The 14763-nt window shown below is 38.8% G+C and overlaps 1 protein-coding gene across 4 annotated transcripts in view; it reads right to left on the reverse strand.

Annotated features, from left to right (window-relative positions):
• The window catches only part of LOC111151368 (gametogenetin binding protein 2), a 30918-nt gene extending 16848 nt beyond the window's left edge, over positions 1–14070 (reverse strand). Inside the window, exons 1-4 of one of the 4 annotated variants that reach the window (XM_022509341.1) lie at positions 13826–14070; positions 6800–6880; positions 5074–5327; positions 2701–2799 (exon numbers count right to left, since the gene is read on the reverse strand). In XM_022509341.1, coding sequence (XP_022365049.1) covers positions 2701–2799; positions 5074–5327; positions 6800–6880; positions 13826–13918 — 527 coding nt within the window. In that variant the 5' untranslated portion in view covers positions 13919–14070. The remainder of the gene's footprint in view (positions 1–2700; positions 2800–5073; positions 5328–6799; positions 6881–13825) is intronic. The other 3 variants (XM_022509342.1, XM_022509343.1, XM_022509345.1) reach the window with 3 other exon arrangements.
• Positions 14071–14763: the final 693 nt, after the last annotated feature.

Here is a 14763-nt window from a genome sequence, read left to right on the forward strand (position 1 = left end):
AAAGGTTCATGAAATCAGTGTGGGGATGATTATTATATCATCAGAACACAAGAGCATTAATCTAAGAAATACTTCTAAAAAAATGCTACAGTTAAAATTAAGACTTTATCCATAACCTCTCTCGACTTCCTATCACTCCATCCTTTCAAGATCAAGATTTCTGAAAAAGAAGTCTTTCCACTCCTGTACTTTCCACTCACAGCTTAATCCACCATAACCTTAGATTGCAATCACTTTTCTACCTATCCTTATCTGGATTGTTTCCACTCAACCACAGATTTGGTCATCAAGATCACCAATTACCACAGTGTTGCTATATCCAATGGACACTTCTGGGTCCTTGATGATTCAGGAGCATTCAACACAGCTGAACACTCTTTTCCCTTGGCTTCCTTCTACCTCTCTGGCCACTCTTTCTCAAGTTTCTTTACTAGATTCTTTTCTACCAATAAGCTGAATTCCTTAGCATTCTTCTCTCTTACTCTACTCCCTCTCTAGGTAGACTTTATATACTATTCTCTAAGATAATCTTCAGTCTTCAGTTACAGGCCCACAACTGTAGCCTAGACTTTTCTTCTGGATCTCAAACTTATTCCCAAGCAGCCAATAACTTGGGTTTACTTGCATGGATATAAGAATACTCTCAAAAAGAAGGCTGAGCTGGATTGTTGCCATTGATTAGGTTGAAACCTAATCAACTGTTAACACTTCCCTGCAGAGAGCTAAACAGAAAAGGGGGGGGGGATAAACAGTTGAAATGTGTAAAATGGAGAGTCACAGTATCATACAATGGCAGTAGCCATCCAAAATGGAGGAGGGGGGAGTCTTGGCTAAGCACACTGTACTCCCTGGCCTGCTATCCACATGGTGTGTAGAAATACCTGAAGCTCCCTTAGGAGACCGTGCTCAAGATCAACTCATACTGATTTCATAATTCAGCAAACAACCTTCTAAAACATTTGGCTTCCCATGCGGTGGGGCTATTGCTGAAGGGGAATGTGAAGTCTGTGGAGGTTTATTTCTGTTTTTAAACTGAAAGATAGGAAAACAGAGCTGTATGCCAATTTAACACAAGTGGGTAATTGATAAAGCAGTCACTCAGAAATGGAACCTGGAGCAAAGGTAGAAGAACTGCTCTTTGAAGGAAGGTACCAAGGAACAGCTATGTAAGATGTTGAGGTATCTGTTGCTTTTGGTTCCGCAACAAAGAAAATTCATAACAAGAAAATCGGAAGGCAGACTTTTTGTAATAGGTTACTACTCTTGTGGCTTTAGCCAACAGGTCATTCAGGTAAAGATTACTGTCTAATGAGAAAATCAGACTGAATTTTACGTTTGCAAGATAGGAATTCTCTAAAGATATTTGTAAATCAGTTGTGTAAAATAATAATTTTCTTTCGATAACCACTTCGAGTTGTGTGGAGCTTTACTGCAGGTTCAGAGTACTCGCACATTAGATACCATATACTTTGTGGTTCAGTCTGGATCCTGATTCTAACAAATCCATTTTTTAAAAAGGCACTTTTAGAGAAAAATGTGGAAATCTAAATTGGGTATCAGATTATTATAGTTAATTCTTTTAAGTGTTATAATGGCAGTGTCATTATGAAAGAAAATGTCCAAGTATTTAGAGATGGATGTGGAAATATGCAGGAGTAAAAAAATGTGATGCCTGGGACTTGTTTTAAAATACTTCAGCAAAAAAAATAATAATAGTAATTAAAAAAAATAAAGTACTTCAGCAAAGAAAAAGATGGATAAATAAAACAAATGTGACAAATCTTGATAACATTACTGAATCAGGGTGACAATATCTGGTAGGAAGGAAGGTTGCTGAATAGTCTAACTTTCCTATACATTAGGCAGTTCTCATAATAAAATTGTTTTAAGATCTTGTTCCTGAGTATAGGAAAACAAACAAACTTGCTAATAGAGTATCAACATACCACCAATTGGTCATCCAGGTCTTTTATCAGGAAGGAAAAGGTCTATACAACAATGATGTCAGCACTACTCATGAGATATTCAAAAACTAATTTTTTAAAGGCAATCCAGTATTGTTTTATATCATCCCATTCTCCTCAAAACACAGGTTACTTCTTAGAAGCCCCCCTTTCAAATTCAATAGCTTTTCCTTACCACCCCCAACCTAAAGCAATTTTGTAGGGGGCAAATGTAACAATGTGCTGGGAGATGAGGGCAAAAGCAGCCTTGGACATTGTACCACCTAACCAGAACAAAACTGCAAATTAGTTACATAAATACAAATTGCTACAACTAAAACAAGACTTTTTTTTTTAATCCTTGATAAATTATTAGGGAGACCTAAAGATAAGAAAGACAAGAAAAATAATTTATACATTATGACTATTATACAGATCAAAGAATTATTCACTACCTTGAAAAACTCAGTATTGGCTAAATAAATTTTCATAAAGATCTCAACTTCCTTCCTTTGAAACATATTTAATATAAGAAAAAAAAAAAACCCCAAAATAAAAATCAAATCTATACTGAGACCCTAGACAGTCTCAAAGCAAAAAGGCCTTACAGAATTAGGAGACAGATTTATTTTAACCTATGTTACAATGTAACTAATTGATAAAGTAAAACAGTGTTTTTTTTGTTTGTTTCACTAAATACAATCAACATTTATAATCTTAACAATTACTAAGGATCTTGACAGTCAATTCTACTTACCCCAAAGGTTTTGGTTTGTGCGTATCTAAGGAGTGCAACTGACATCTCTTGTTCTTTTTACTTTTTGGAATAGCATCTATCATGTCATTAAGTTTGGACCTAATCAAAAATAAATCATTAAAAGTTTGATTAATATTCATTTTTCTTCAGAATTTTCAAAATCTCTATTTACTGCCTTTTAGTGTAAAAGTGTATTTCAAGTATTACAGACACATCACTTACCTTGAAAATTTCTCATCAATTTCTAACCAAGAAGAATCCGTACACTTGTCTTCTCCCTTCCATTCCTAGTCTGTCAGTATGTTGAAAGAGACCTGTTCTATTCAATGTACTCATTCCCCCAGACTGCATCCGTCTCCTTCATCCCTGTATCTGCGCTGTATCTAGCAGTGTGCTTGACACTCAAATATTTTATGACTGACTGCTACCTCTCAGCGATCTTGCCCTGTTCAAACAATATCTAAATAAACACGATCCTTGATGAGGAACCATCAACAGAAATTTTATGCAAATACAGAAATGCCTACAGCTAACAGCCACACCCTACATCCAACCAATCAGCAAAGCCTATCAACTCTAACTTTTGAATTATCCAGAATTATATCATTTATCACCTCCACCATTACCATCCATGTCCAACTCGCTTCTCTAGCTTAGTCAAGTGCAATAGCTGACCTCCCAAATGGTCTCCTTGCTTCCCATCCTTAGGCTTCACTCAGCAGCTGAAGCGATCTTTTCAAAACAAAAATCACATTATGTTTTCCATTCAAAAACCCTCAAGCCTTTTCTCAGGAGAGAAAAAATTCTAACTCTCTACCACCACCTCTAAACAGAAAAGCCTAGGGCTTTGGTTGTCAGACCCCTTCTCACTTCCTATTTAATATTCAGACTTTGGTGACCATCTCACATCTCAAAGATTTAAATTATGTCCGTGTGTGAGTGTGTGTGTAGTTTATACATAGTTCAAACACTACATATGTGCTGATGACACCAATTTTTATCTCTAGAGCAGACCTCTCTGAACTCCACCTGGATGCCAATTGGTATCTCAAACTTAACAGGTCCAAAAGTGAGCTCTACAAAATTGCTCCTCCCATTCTTATCCACCTCAGTAAATGGAAACCAATGGTCCTGTTCTTTAGATCCCAAATCTGAGAATCATCCCTTGATGTCCTCCTGTATAGCCAATCTATCCAAAAATTCTACTGGCTCATTCCTCAAAATATACCCGGGATCCAACCATTTCTTATTACCTCTGTGACCACCACATTGGTCACCATCTCTTGCATGGATTATTATTATTTTTTTAAAGATTTTTATTTATTCATTTGACAGACAGATCACAAGTAGGCAGAGAGGGAGGAAGAAGCAGGCTCCCTGCTGAGCAGAGAGCCCGATGCGGGGCTCGATCCCAGGACCCTGAGATCATGACCCGAGCCGAAGGCAGAAGCCTCAACCCACTGAGCCACCCAGGCGCCCCTCTTGCATTGATTATTAAATAGCTTTTGTTTCTTCCCCTTCCACCATCCTTCCACTTATTCTCAACACAGAGGTCAAAGTAAGCCAAACTTCAAGTCAGACCATGTCACTCCTCTGCTCAAAACATTCCCAAATCTTCCCATCTTACTCAGAGTAAAAAACAAACAAACAAACAAACAAACAAACAAAAACCCAACAATAACCAAAAACTCAGGATGGCACTACATAAGTAGGCCTTTTATTACTATTCCCTTCAATCACCTGGCTCAAGCCATAATGGCTTCCTTACTGTTCTTCAAACATGTCAGGAAAACTCCAAACTTTGAAACTTTACACTTGCTCCTCCTTCTGTGCCTTCCTGCAGATATGTACGTGGTTTATTTACTCACTTCATTAAAGTCTACACTCAGTGTCATTTTACCATAGAAGCCTTCCCCAACCATCCTCCATATTAATTCACCCAAACATTCTCATCTCTCTTATAACTTACCTGACAAATCACATATTTGCCTACTGCCTGCCTCTCTCCATATGAGAACAATATGTATAGTCACTGGCACACAGAAGATATTCAATAAAATTAATGGTTTTGGGGGCGCCTTGGTAGCTCAGTGGGTTAAAGCCTCTGCCTTCGCTTGGGTCGTGATCGCAAGGTCCTGGAATCAAGCCCCCCACTGGGCTCTCTGCTCAGCGGGGAGCCTGCTTCTACCTCTCTCTGCCTGCTGCTCTGCCTACCTGTGATTTCTCTGTCAAATAAATAAATAAAATCTTAAAAAAAAATTAATGATTTTGGACTCAAGCTTTGCCCCTACCAAATTTAGTAAAAGAGCCACCACTGTCTCAAAGTTTAAAAATTTTTAACAAAGTCATCTAACCCCTATTGATTATACTTACCCATGTACATAAAATAAGGTATAAAGCTTCTTTGCATCAGTCATGCAGCTTCGAGTTACAGATAGGACTCCCTTGGGCCCTACTGTCAGGGGTTCAAGTGCAGGATTTCCAGACTCTACAAGCTGGGAAAAGAGGCGCTCCACACTGCGACGACAACCAACACATGGGACAAGCTGAGAAAGTGCACTCAATACTTCACGTGATGTCACCACCATGGCAATACTTAGATCTTGCTGCTTAAGCATGCTATGTCGCTGAGAAAGAGGAAAAGAAAAATGAAGAACAGTCCTTAAGAAAGACATAAAATTTCTCTTCATTACTACTCTGGTTCCTGTCCTTGTGTAGTGAGTACAGTATGGGCAGGGCTTGCCATTTCTATCTGACACTGAGTCAGAACAACAAGTCGGCCTTGCCCATGCTGTATTGAGTTTGCTCCACAAAGCAAAGCTGTTCTAGCATCTAAGGTCTAAAAAACTGCTGAGGACGTCAGGGCTAAGCAGTTACGTGCCTCAGCATACAAAAAGAAGCCCTGCCTCTGGAAATTCAGTTTGTTCGGAGACTATTAACCTTAGTACACTCACTTGAAATAAAAAAATTTTTAGAGCACCTGGGTGGCTCAGTTAGTTAAGCAATTGCCTTCAGCTCAGGTCATGGTCACAGGGTCCTGGGATTGAGTCCCACAGAGGGCTCCCTGCTTAGCGGGGAGCTTGCTTCTCCCTTTCCTCCCTGCTTGTGCTCTCTCCTGCTATCTCTGTTGCTATCTCTGCTCTCTCTTGCAAACAAATACAATTTTCAAAAAAAATGTTCAAACAAAAAAGATGGAATGCAGCTTTGCCATGTCTTCCTCTCAATTTTTAACAAGAACACTATGTTTAGCTACTAGAATCAAGTTAGGATGGTGCTCATGCAAAGCAGCAATTCTCAACCTGGAGGTATGGACGGGTGTGTTACAGATTAGTGGGAGAGAACAAGGCCTATCATACCTATGTAGAAGCCTGCAGTGAGTAACTAACAGGGTGGTGCATATGAATGTTATCTGTTGGTTATGACAAGGTAGAAAAATGACTGAGAACCTCAGCTGTAGAGAAATGGGCAAAACTCTAGTAAATAACTTCTATCGGATGGAGTTACAGTTATACTACAAATAGTGTTTCTAGCTTTACCAGAAAAGATGGGTAAGATAATCCTAAGAATTTCCTCATATTTACCATTAATCTTTCATTCAAAGTTTTCTCCAAAAGTAGAAATAGAATTTTGAAGTACAGCAACAATTTACCTTCCATTATCTTGATTATATACAGGGTTTTATAAGGTATCATACTGTTTAAAAATTAAATACAAATCATGAAGTTCACAGTACCAGGATTTTTTTTTTTTTTTTAAACTTGAACAAAACAACCACTACAGAAGAAAACCAACAAGTTCTCAATGAAAAGTTGTATACCCTATCTTTCAAAAACAGGGAAAGATGGCTTGGTGAAAGTAAAGCCATAGGGACATGTACAACACAACACCACCAAATTTCTTTCATATAACAAGTACATAAATATAGTAACAAGTACATAAATATGTAGCAATTCTAAAAGAAAGCAATTTCAGTGCAATCTTAAGACCTAGAGAGCCCCAGATAAAATGATATTAATACTTAAAGCTAAAATTTTGAAATGACTCTTCAAAACACACACACACACACACCATTTAAAACATTAATTTTAAAAAATATTACCTGAATAAACTGCTTTAGTTGTGCACCATTATTCTGATGCCCATCGAGATTTAAAACATTGTCAGGGAATTCCATCACCATCTTAATATGCAAAAGAATGAAAATCAATTACTGTATCTTCTTTGAACACGTGCTACAAACTATTTTATACACTCCAAGAACAGAAATAGATCCCTAAAGCAGGATTAGTACATCCCAGTCCTGCCCCCTGTCAAAAGAAGCTAAGACAATCACCACAACCACCACCACCACCCACAAGTTTCTAAAGCCAGGAATGGTATAGTCATTAGAAGCAAGGACACTGAAGTCAGACAAACAAGAGTTCAAATCCCAGCTCCTCCACTTAAAGTATGTCATAAATCTGGTCAAGTTACTTAACCTGTTTGATTTTCAGCTTCCTCATTTGTAAAATGAGATTAAGTAATAATGTTTAATATCTCTCACAAAGTAGACTGTAAAGATTAAATTACATTTAAAAGTGTTTGTTGCAGTGGCCAATAATAATAAGTAAAACAGCCTGATATTTTACATTAAATATACATACTTTGAGTTATTCCTCTTAATTATTATGCAAATGGCCATACACATACAGATCTCACAACATATATGAAATACTCAGAACAATACCTGACATATATTAAATGTTTGCTCTAATTAGGAACAAAAGGATACAGAGATATTTATTCAATTATCAAAATTCCCTACCAGAGGAAGAGGGATATAAAGCTTAAAGATATTTCTGCATATCAGATAATGGAGAATCATTAATTAGCACATGTCACTGATCTGTGACACCACTCATTTTAGAAAGTACCAAAGTCACATACCCCTAGGAAAAAGACTTTGTAACTGTTAGATGTCACCATATAAAAGAAACATCCCAGTTTCAGAGATGGTAAAATGTACAGGCAAAAAAAGTACGCCTTTCAAAACAATGAAATAAAGTAACACATTTATATCTTAACTAAAACATTGTTAAAGGTATTAAACATACTGTACTAGGACAACTTCTATTTCCAAATGACAAGGACCACAAACTCCTACATACCCAAAGAGTGAAGTCATGATAAAGAGATATATTTGAGGCAAAAACAAAACACTAAAAATGCCCCAACCAGTTGAACATGATCTTAAAAAGATTCCTTCTTCAACAACCAGCACCACAAAAATCTGCTTTCTTAATAGACGTGACCATTCTTTTTCTTCCAGATTAGAAATGACAGCCCTAAAACATGCTTGTTCTAACAATACATGAAGGACGGAACAATAAAGTATAAGCAATAGATAGATCTTCTCTTGATCTGATATGGGGGGAATACAGGATATGTGAAGTAGAGACAAAGGGATACCAAGAACTCAACAATCCAGGACACCACTGTATTTCACAGAACCAAAAGCTGCATTACGAAATGATTCAAATGTTTGTATGTGGGTACTTTCTTGCAGAAAAAGAAAATATATGATGTGTTAGATGTGGTCTATCTCTACAGAGTGAAAAGATAAGACTTTTTCCTTCATGTGTTCCTACCTTTCCCAAATTTATTACAATGCACATACATTGTTTATTACCAAGGGGAAAAGTTAGTGTTCCTTGCTTCCAATTCTATGTTCATTATACCAAATTCAGAAACATGCTTCCATCTCAAGAGCTTTTATTGTTCTGGAAGTTTCTTCTTCCACACACATAGAATATTATGTCCAAATCTTATAGGTTCAAGGATCAATTACCAATTTTCAGGTTTACTGACTTCTCTCTAGTCCTCCCTCTTACAGTCTTATTAGTATCTCCAAAGACTGGCAGTAGTAATAATAAAGACATTTAGTGTAACTTCATATATACTAGGTGTTGTTCTAAGCAATTTCGTTATGTTAACCACTAGTACTAAGCAAAATTGGTCACTGGTCTGCTTTAACAAGGTGTTTCTAAATGAACAAGTGAGGATGACAGAAGTGTGCAAAAAAATCTAATGATCCATACTGTCCACTGTACTTAATATTTAACAGAATCTACTCAAATTTTTTAAAAACTTAATAATCCCATTATTAGAAATCCTGGTCCATGAAAACGTATAAAACATAAAAGTAGTTAGCAATACTGTACAGTTAACTCACGTTTTTTGTCAGCACTACATGGTTTAAAATACAAAGAAACTGAACTGTCAAGTCAGAAAAAAGGTATAGGATAAACTTTTAAAGCCATGTAACTCAAGACAACACTGCAGGTCAGTCCAAATCTACCACTTAAGCAACTAACACCTTGATTTGCATTCTCACTTGTTTGATACAAATGTACACCATTTTACTACATATCAATTGGCACCATAAAAAAATTAAGATAATTACCTGTACTATTTTAAGATCAAAGCTACCAATTTAAGGAACATTCAAAGCATGCTTCTTATTTAACCAAATCAAGGTCTCTCCAGTCTGGTTTATAGGTAAAATCTTAAATTCTGACTCTGTATAAATGAAATTTTATTCTTATCAAATATATTTTATTGTTTTAATAATTAAAGCAGAGATCAAAGAACAAAATCTAACATATTGAGATCTAACGGCTGATGTTTAAAAATACAATTTAATGGATAATACCTGCTTTAGGAATCATTTTTTTTTTTAAGATTTTATTTATTTTATTTGACAGATGGAGATCACAAGTAGGCAGAGAGGCAGGCAGAGAGAGAGAGAGAGAGAGGAGGAAGCAGGCTCCCTGCCGAGCAGAGAGCCCAATGCGGGGCTCGATCCCAGGACCCTGGGAAAGGCTTTAACCCACTGAGCTGAAGGCAAAGGCTTTAACCCACTGAGCCACCCAGGGGCCCTAGGAATCATTTCCAAAAGGTACAACAAAGGACAGGGTTAAAAAAATTTTTAAATCCTCATTTCAGGTCATTTGATTTTCCCCTAACCAGCAGAGATAAATGTCAAGATTAAGTCTATTACTGTGTCTTTCCTGGGTTTCACTGGCTTGTATAATACTAAATTTTCTCTTGTACTTACTCTATAGCACCCTGGTTACAAACTCTGCACTCACACTAAATTATTCTGTTCTTGCCTTTCAAACACTGAGGACAATGGCTTTTTACCTTGGTGTTTTCTGGACAGTCACTATACGCTCTTTAACACTGAGAGAGGACAATAAGAAAAAAGGAAAAAGAGGAAAGTAGAACTATTTTTTCCCATTCTTTAAAACCACTTCCTTGACTTAATCTTCAGATTCTAGGTTACCTAAAGGAAGACAGTCATGAAAAGTATTTCAGGTGTGGTTTCACAGAGGAATCATTAGTGTTCTGCTTCATGATGAGGTTGCCTTTCCCTAGCTGGCCAAAAATAGAACCAGTAATTGTCCTGCAATTACTGCTTTATAAAGTTTATTGAATCCATTACCCACTTTCACTCTTAAATATCTGTCCTGGTTTCTCCTGACCACAAATAATCTGTTTTTAGCACATTCTCACAATCTCTAACCAACAATATTAAATTTGTATTTATTAAAAGTCATTGTCACTGTAGCTTTACTTTTTTACTTTATCCTCCCAGCTAATTGTAACATCTATCACCTTTGGTAAAATCAATTAAATATTTAAGAGTTAAAAGAAAACATTAAGTACTAAATTTAAAAATGCTAAACACCTAATCCCCAAGTGAATATGCTACCATTTACTATCTTTTGATGTCTCCATTAAAACCCATTATCAGAGTCTCTAGTCCAGTTAGATCATTTGAATTATCAGGAGAGTAAACTGCTTCCAAGCAATATTATAGCAATGTGACACTATGTATCAAGAACTTTACAAAAGGCTCTTCTCCTTTGATCCAGTAACTGTACTTCCAAAGCCTGAGGAAAAAATTTTTAATGCATAGACTTATGCATTATTTATATTCTTGTAATATTATTCATAGTCAAAAGTAGAATCACCCCTATATCCACAAAGGAATAATGATTAAATTATGGATGTCACACAACAAATTATTACATGGCCAATAAAGCTACTTAAGAATGACAAGAACAAATGTTCTCAGTATTACATTTAGTGAAAAAAAGCCAGATATAAACTGTTACAGTAGACAATACATATCAACTCTGCATCTAAGTGTCTATGAGTAGAATTACAGCAAATGCTGCTATCTCCTTAGGTTTCGCTGGGAAGTAGAAGTAAAGATAATTTTTTTCTTTGTTATACCATTATTTTTCAAGATTATTTTAAAAAGCGTATAAATTTTAACTCAATTTTTAAAAAATACTACTTAAAAATTGCAATTCTCCAAAAATATCTCTAAAATAAAATCCATATTCTGCCTATTTGCTATTTTACAATTCCAGTAACACCAGAAAGCATTTTGGCTACACAGCATACCAGTTTCCTAAATATTCCACCAACTTACTTCTTTGGGATTTTCTCAAATACACCTATACTAGCTGTACTCAAGTATTCAAACCCATTTAATTACCAAATGAGTCTTAAACGTGGATTTAACATACCACATAAAAGAGGAGACTACTTCCTCCCATACAAGCTTCTCAATTTCATTTTACAAATCCAACCTAAAATCACCGGTAGAATTAAGGGTAGAGGGTTCAACTTTCTGTTACTAAAACGATACAACAATTATAATTGAACTGTGAAAGCTGTAACCAGACTTAACAAGAAGGCGCTAACAAGATTTTAAGACTACATGAAATAAAGATCACACGTTTTTTCAACGCATTACCTACCAACCCTAAGAACAAAGACCAGACCAAATGTTAACTTCAGGGATACACTGCCATCAAACCATTAGTGGACCAGTGCAGAGCATAAACTTCTGCTACAGGTATCTTCCCTCCCTCTTCCCCAACAGGTGTTTGCTCTGCATTCTTCTGAGTAGTAATTAATAAAAAGTTCTGAAAGAAAGTTGTTTCCCTAAATATAAGACACTCTTGACAAGAAATTTCACTAAGCATTCAATGACTATGCACAAGTTCCAAGACAAAGCAATAAATAGTCCCATTCATTCCTAGTGATAAAAACCCTTCTGAAGAAAAACTGCACCTTTTCCTAAATAAAATGCTATTTTGAGATATTTAAATTAAATGACCCTAGATTTTACTGGCCTTGGTCACAAGTCTATAAAAAGAAAACTCAACCACCAAGTTCAGTCCAATCCCAATTTTCTGGAGAAATAAGTACAATAATGTATCACAGTGCAAGGTTACATTTTTTTCCATGGAAAATTTTAGAAATCAGTATTGTTGTACATAGAACAGAGTATAAAAACAGCCACTGTTTTAAAGTGCTATATGACAGATGTGTCAATGCTGCACTCACAGGAAAGGTGGTTATGTGACCATAGGAAGTGTCAGAAAGTGTCACTAAGTGTCTTTTAAAATGCTGTAAATATGCAAATTTATTTTGACGTTCCCTATGCTTTGATATTATACACTCATAAGTAATCTTATGTCTAAACCCATTGGTTTTTAAACTTCAAAGGCATTCTGGGACAATAATCAAAGTTGATACCAAATTATGTGCTCTAGAAAAGTGTGTAAGAGGAAGAGAAGAAAGCAACAATGAACTCATATTAGGAGTTTTCAAATGGAGAAATGCATCATTTAATTTGATCAAAGTGCTAGTTTTTCTTTTTAACTTCAAATATAACTCCATTATACTTTTAATGTAAAAAATACACAAATCATAACCAAGGCATACAAACACTTCCTAATGCATCAACACAAATTCTATTTACCTTTATGTCAGGCCAAATAATTTTTACCATGGGGGAAAAAAAATGCACTTTCTTTCCATGAAAAAAAAGATGCTTTCACATAAAAAGTTCTAACAAATTAAGTCACCAAATGGCTCTTCTACTCCTTTTAAAAGTATTGCAGCTCAATCAAGTCTTAATTGAGACTGGCAAACAGAAAGGCATAGAGTGGCAGCTCTACAATGACTTGCATTTTATATAAAATTTGAAAAAACTTCAATAGATATTTGCAAAAAAATATTCAAGAACAAAACAGAACTACCTCTGAAAAGCAATAAGGCAAAGATAATATAATGAAGAGACTGAGTTACACCTATCAAAATAGGCAACGTATAACCCAAAGCTTCAGCATCATCAAAATGCAAATTTCAAGATATTCAGAAAAGGTTCATTTCATTTCTTAAGAAATAGTGGCAAGCAACTGCACTCATTTCCTGTTCAGATTCAATTCAAATTTCTGCCATTTCCTTTCAAAGGAAACAGTACAGCAACACAGGGCAGAGGGTCAGTAATGCTGTACTACCATCAACTCTAAAAAAGAAAACTACCCAGAAGTGGGTTTTGACACTCGAGATGAGCAATCAGCTTTTTATAATGCTCTTCATTCAATAGTTTTGCTTTATTAAAAAAAAGAAGAAGAAAACGTTACCTGCAAACTAAAAAACAACTACTGCCAAGAAAGCCCATTTTGAAGAGTCACGGCCGACCAATACAGTCATTTCAGGGAGTTTTAATGTACTAGGCAATATGACACTATTTACAATGAAACCAAATCATTTTAGTGGAATCTTTACTGTGCGAGAGCATGTCACTCCGCCCTAAGTAATTAAGCTTCTGTAGTGAGCTACAGTATTGAGAGAAAAAATATACAGGTAGCAGTGCAGCTGCGACATTTCCAGATAATTAAGATTCCCCGAGGGTAGGTGGATTCTGTAAAGGATATAGGCCCTAAACGCCCAAGATCCTTCAACCCCACTCCGAGGCGCGTGCTTTGGCAAAAGCAGCGCCTTGCTGAGACACGGGGGAAAGGAAGAGGGTTCAAAAGGGAAGGAAAATCTGGCGAGAGGGGCTCGAAATGCTTACGGAGCGCTGGGCCAGGGGCCCGCAGAGGCTACCGTGCGACACACTGCAAAGGCGAGTTTGTGGGGCCTGCCGGAGAGAAGGCCTCGCCTAGGAGTTGCAACACACTCTTTCTCCAGTGCGCAGCGCTCGGCCTGGGGGAGGGGGAGGAGGGGAAACAGCTGCCAGGGGAGCGGCGAGCCCGGCCCGGCCCGGCCCGCTCACCGTGAGGGTGTCGTCTATGTAGAGGGGAATCTGCCTCCTCTCGAAGGGGAACTCCTCCTCCCCGTCCCTGCACACTGCCACCAGTCGCGCCATCGTCCCCGACGCTGCCGTTGCCACCGTCACCACCTCCTCCCAGCTGCCGCCGCCGCCGCCGCTGCTGCTCCTGCCGCTGCCGCTGCCGCCTCCTCCCAGCTCCTGCCTGCAACAGCCAAACCCCGCGAGCGTAAGCACCCGCCGCCGCGCAGCACATTCGCCACGGGGGGGAGGGAGAGGAGCAGTAGGGCACGGGAGAGCCGGGCTGCGTTTCCCATCACCCGATTCCACACGCGCTCAGCCAATCAGCGCTGAGCAGCGCCGGGACCCGCCCCCTCGCGCCGCTCGCCCTCCCCAGCCCCCACCCCCGCCGGCCTCCAGTCAGGGTCCAAAGGAGAGGCGGAAGGGACCCGCTGGCCCCGGGGCTTCCCCAGCCAGTCACCGGAGTCCCAGCTCCAGGACCCCACCCACGGCCTCAGCTCCACAGCCCACCTCCTGTTTCCCGCCGCCGGGGAGCCCTCAACCCCGAGCTGACCCCTTATTCCCCTTTCTTGGCGCGCCCCGCCCAGTCAGTCCCCTGGGCTGCAGTTGCCCAGCGCGACCCCGCCCCTGGGAGGGGTCGACCCCGCCTCAGCTCTGCGGAGTCTGTGGAGGGAGGCTCAGACCCTTTCCTCACCCTTCTCGGAGGAGGCTCCTCGGTTCTGACCTTCACCGTTTTCGTGGTCGCCTCCCTGACCCCCACCTCTGCTCCCCGTTACCGGCTGACGAGGCCCGCGTCAGGGCCGGTCTGGGCGGGAGCGCGGCTCCGAATGCCGTTTCCTCTCCAGGTTCAGTCGGCCGCTCGCGCCACGGGGAGTGGGGGAGGGAGGGCGGGGGACGTGGGGAGGGTGGGGCAGGGAGAGGCC

This window comes from Enhydra lutris, unplaced genomic scaffold, assembly GCF_002288905.1.
Source record: "Enhydra lutris kenyoni isolate GAN:26980312 unplaced genomic scaffold, ASM228890v2 scaffoldscaffold26, whole genome shotgun sequence".
Classification (NCBI taxonomy): Eukaryota; Metazoa; Chordata; class Mammalia; order Carnivora; family Mustelidae; genus Enhydra; species Enhydra lutris.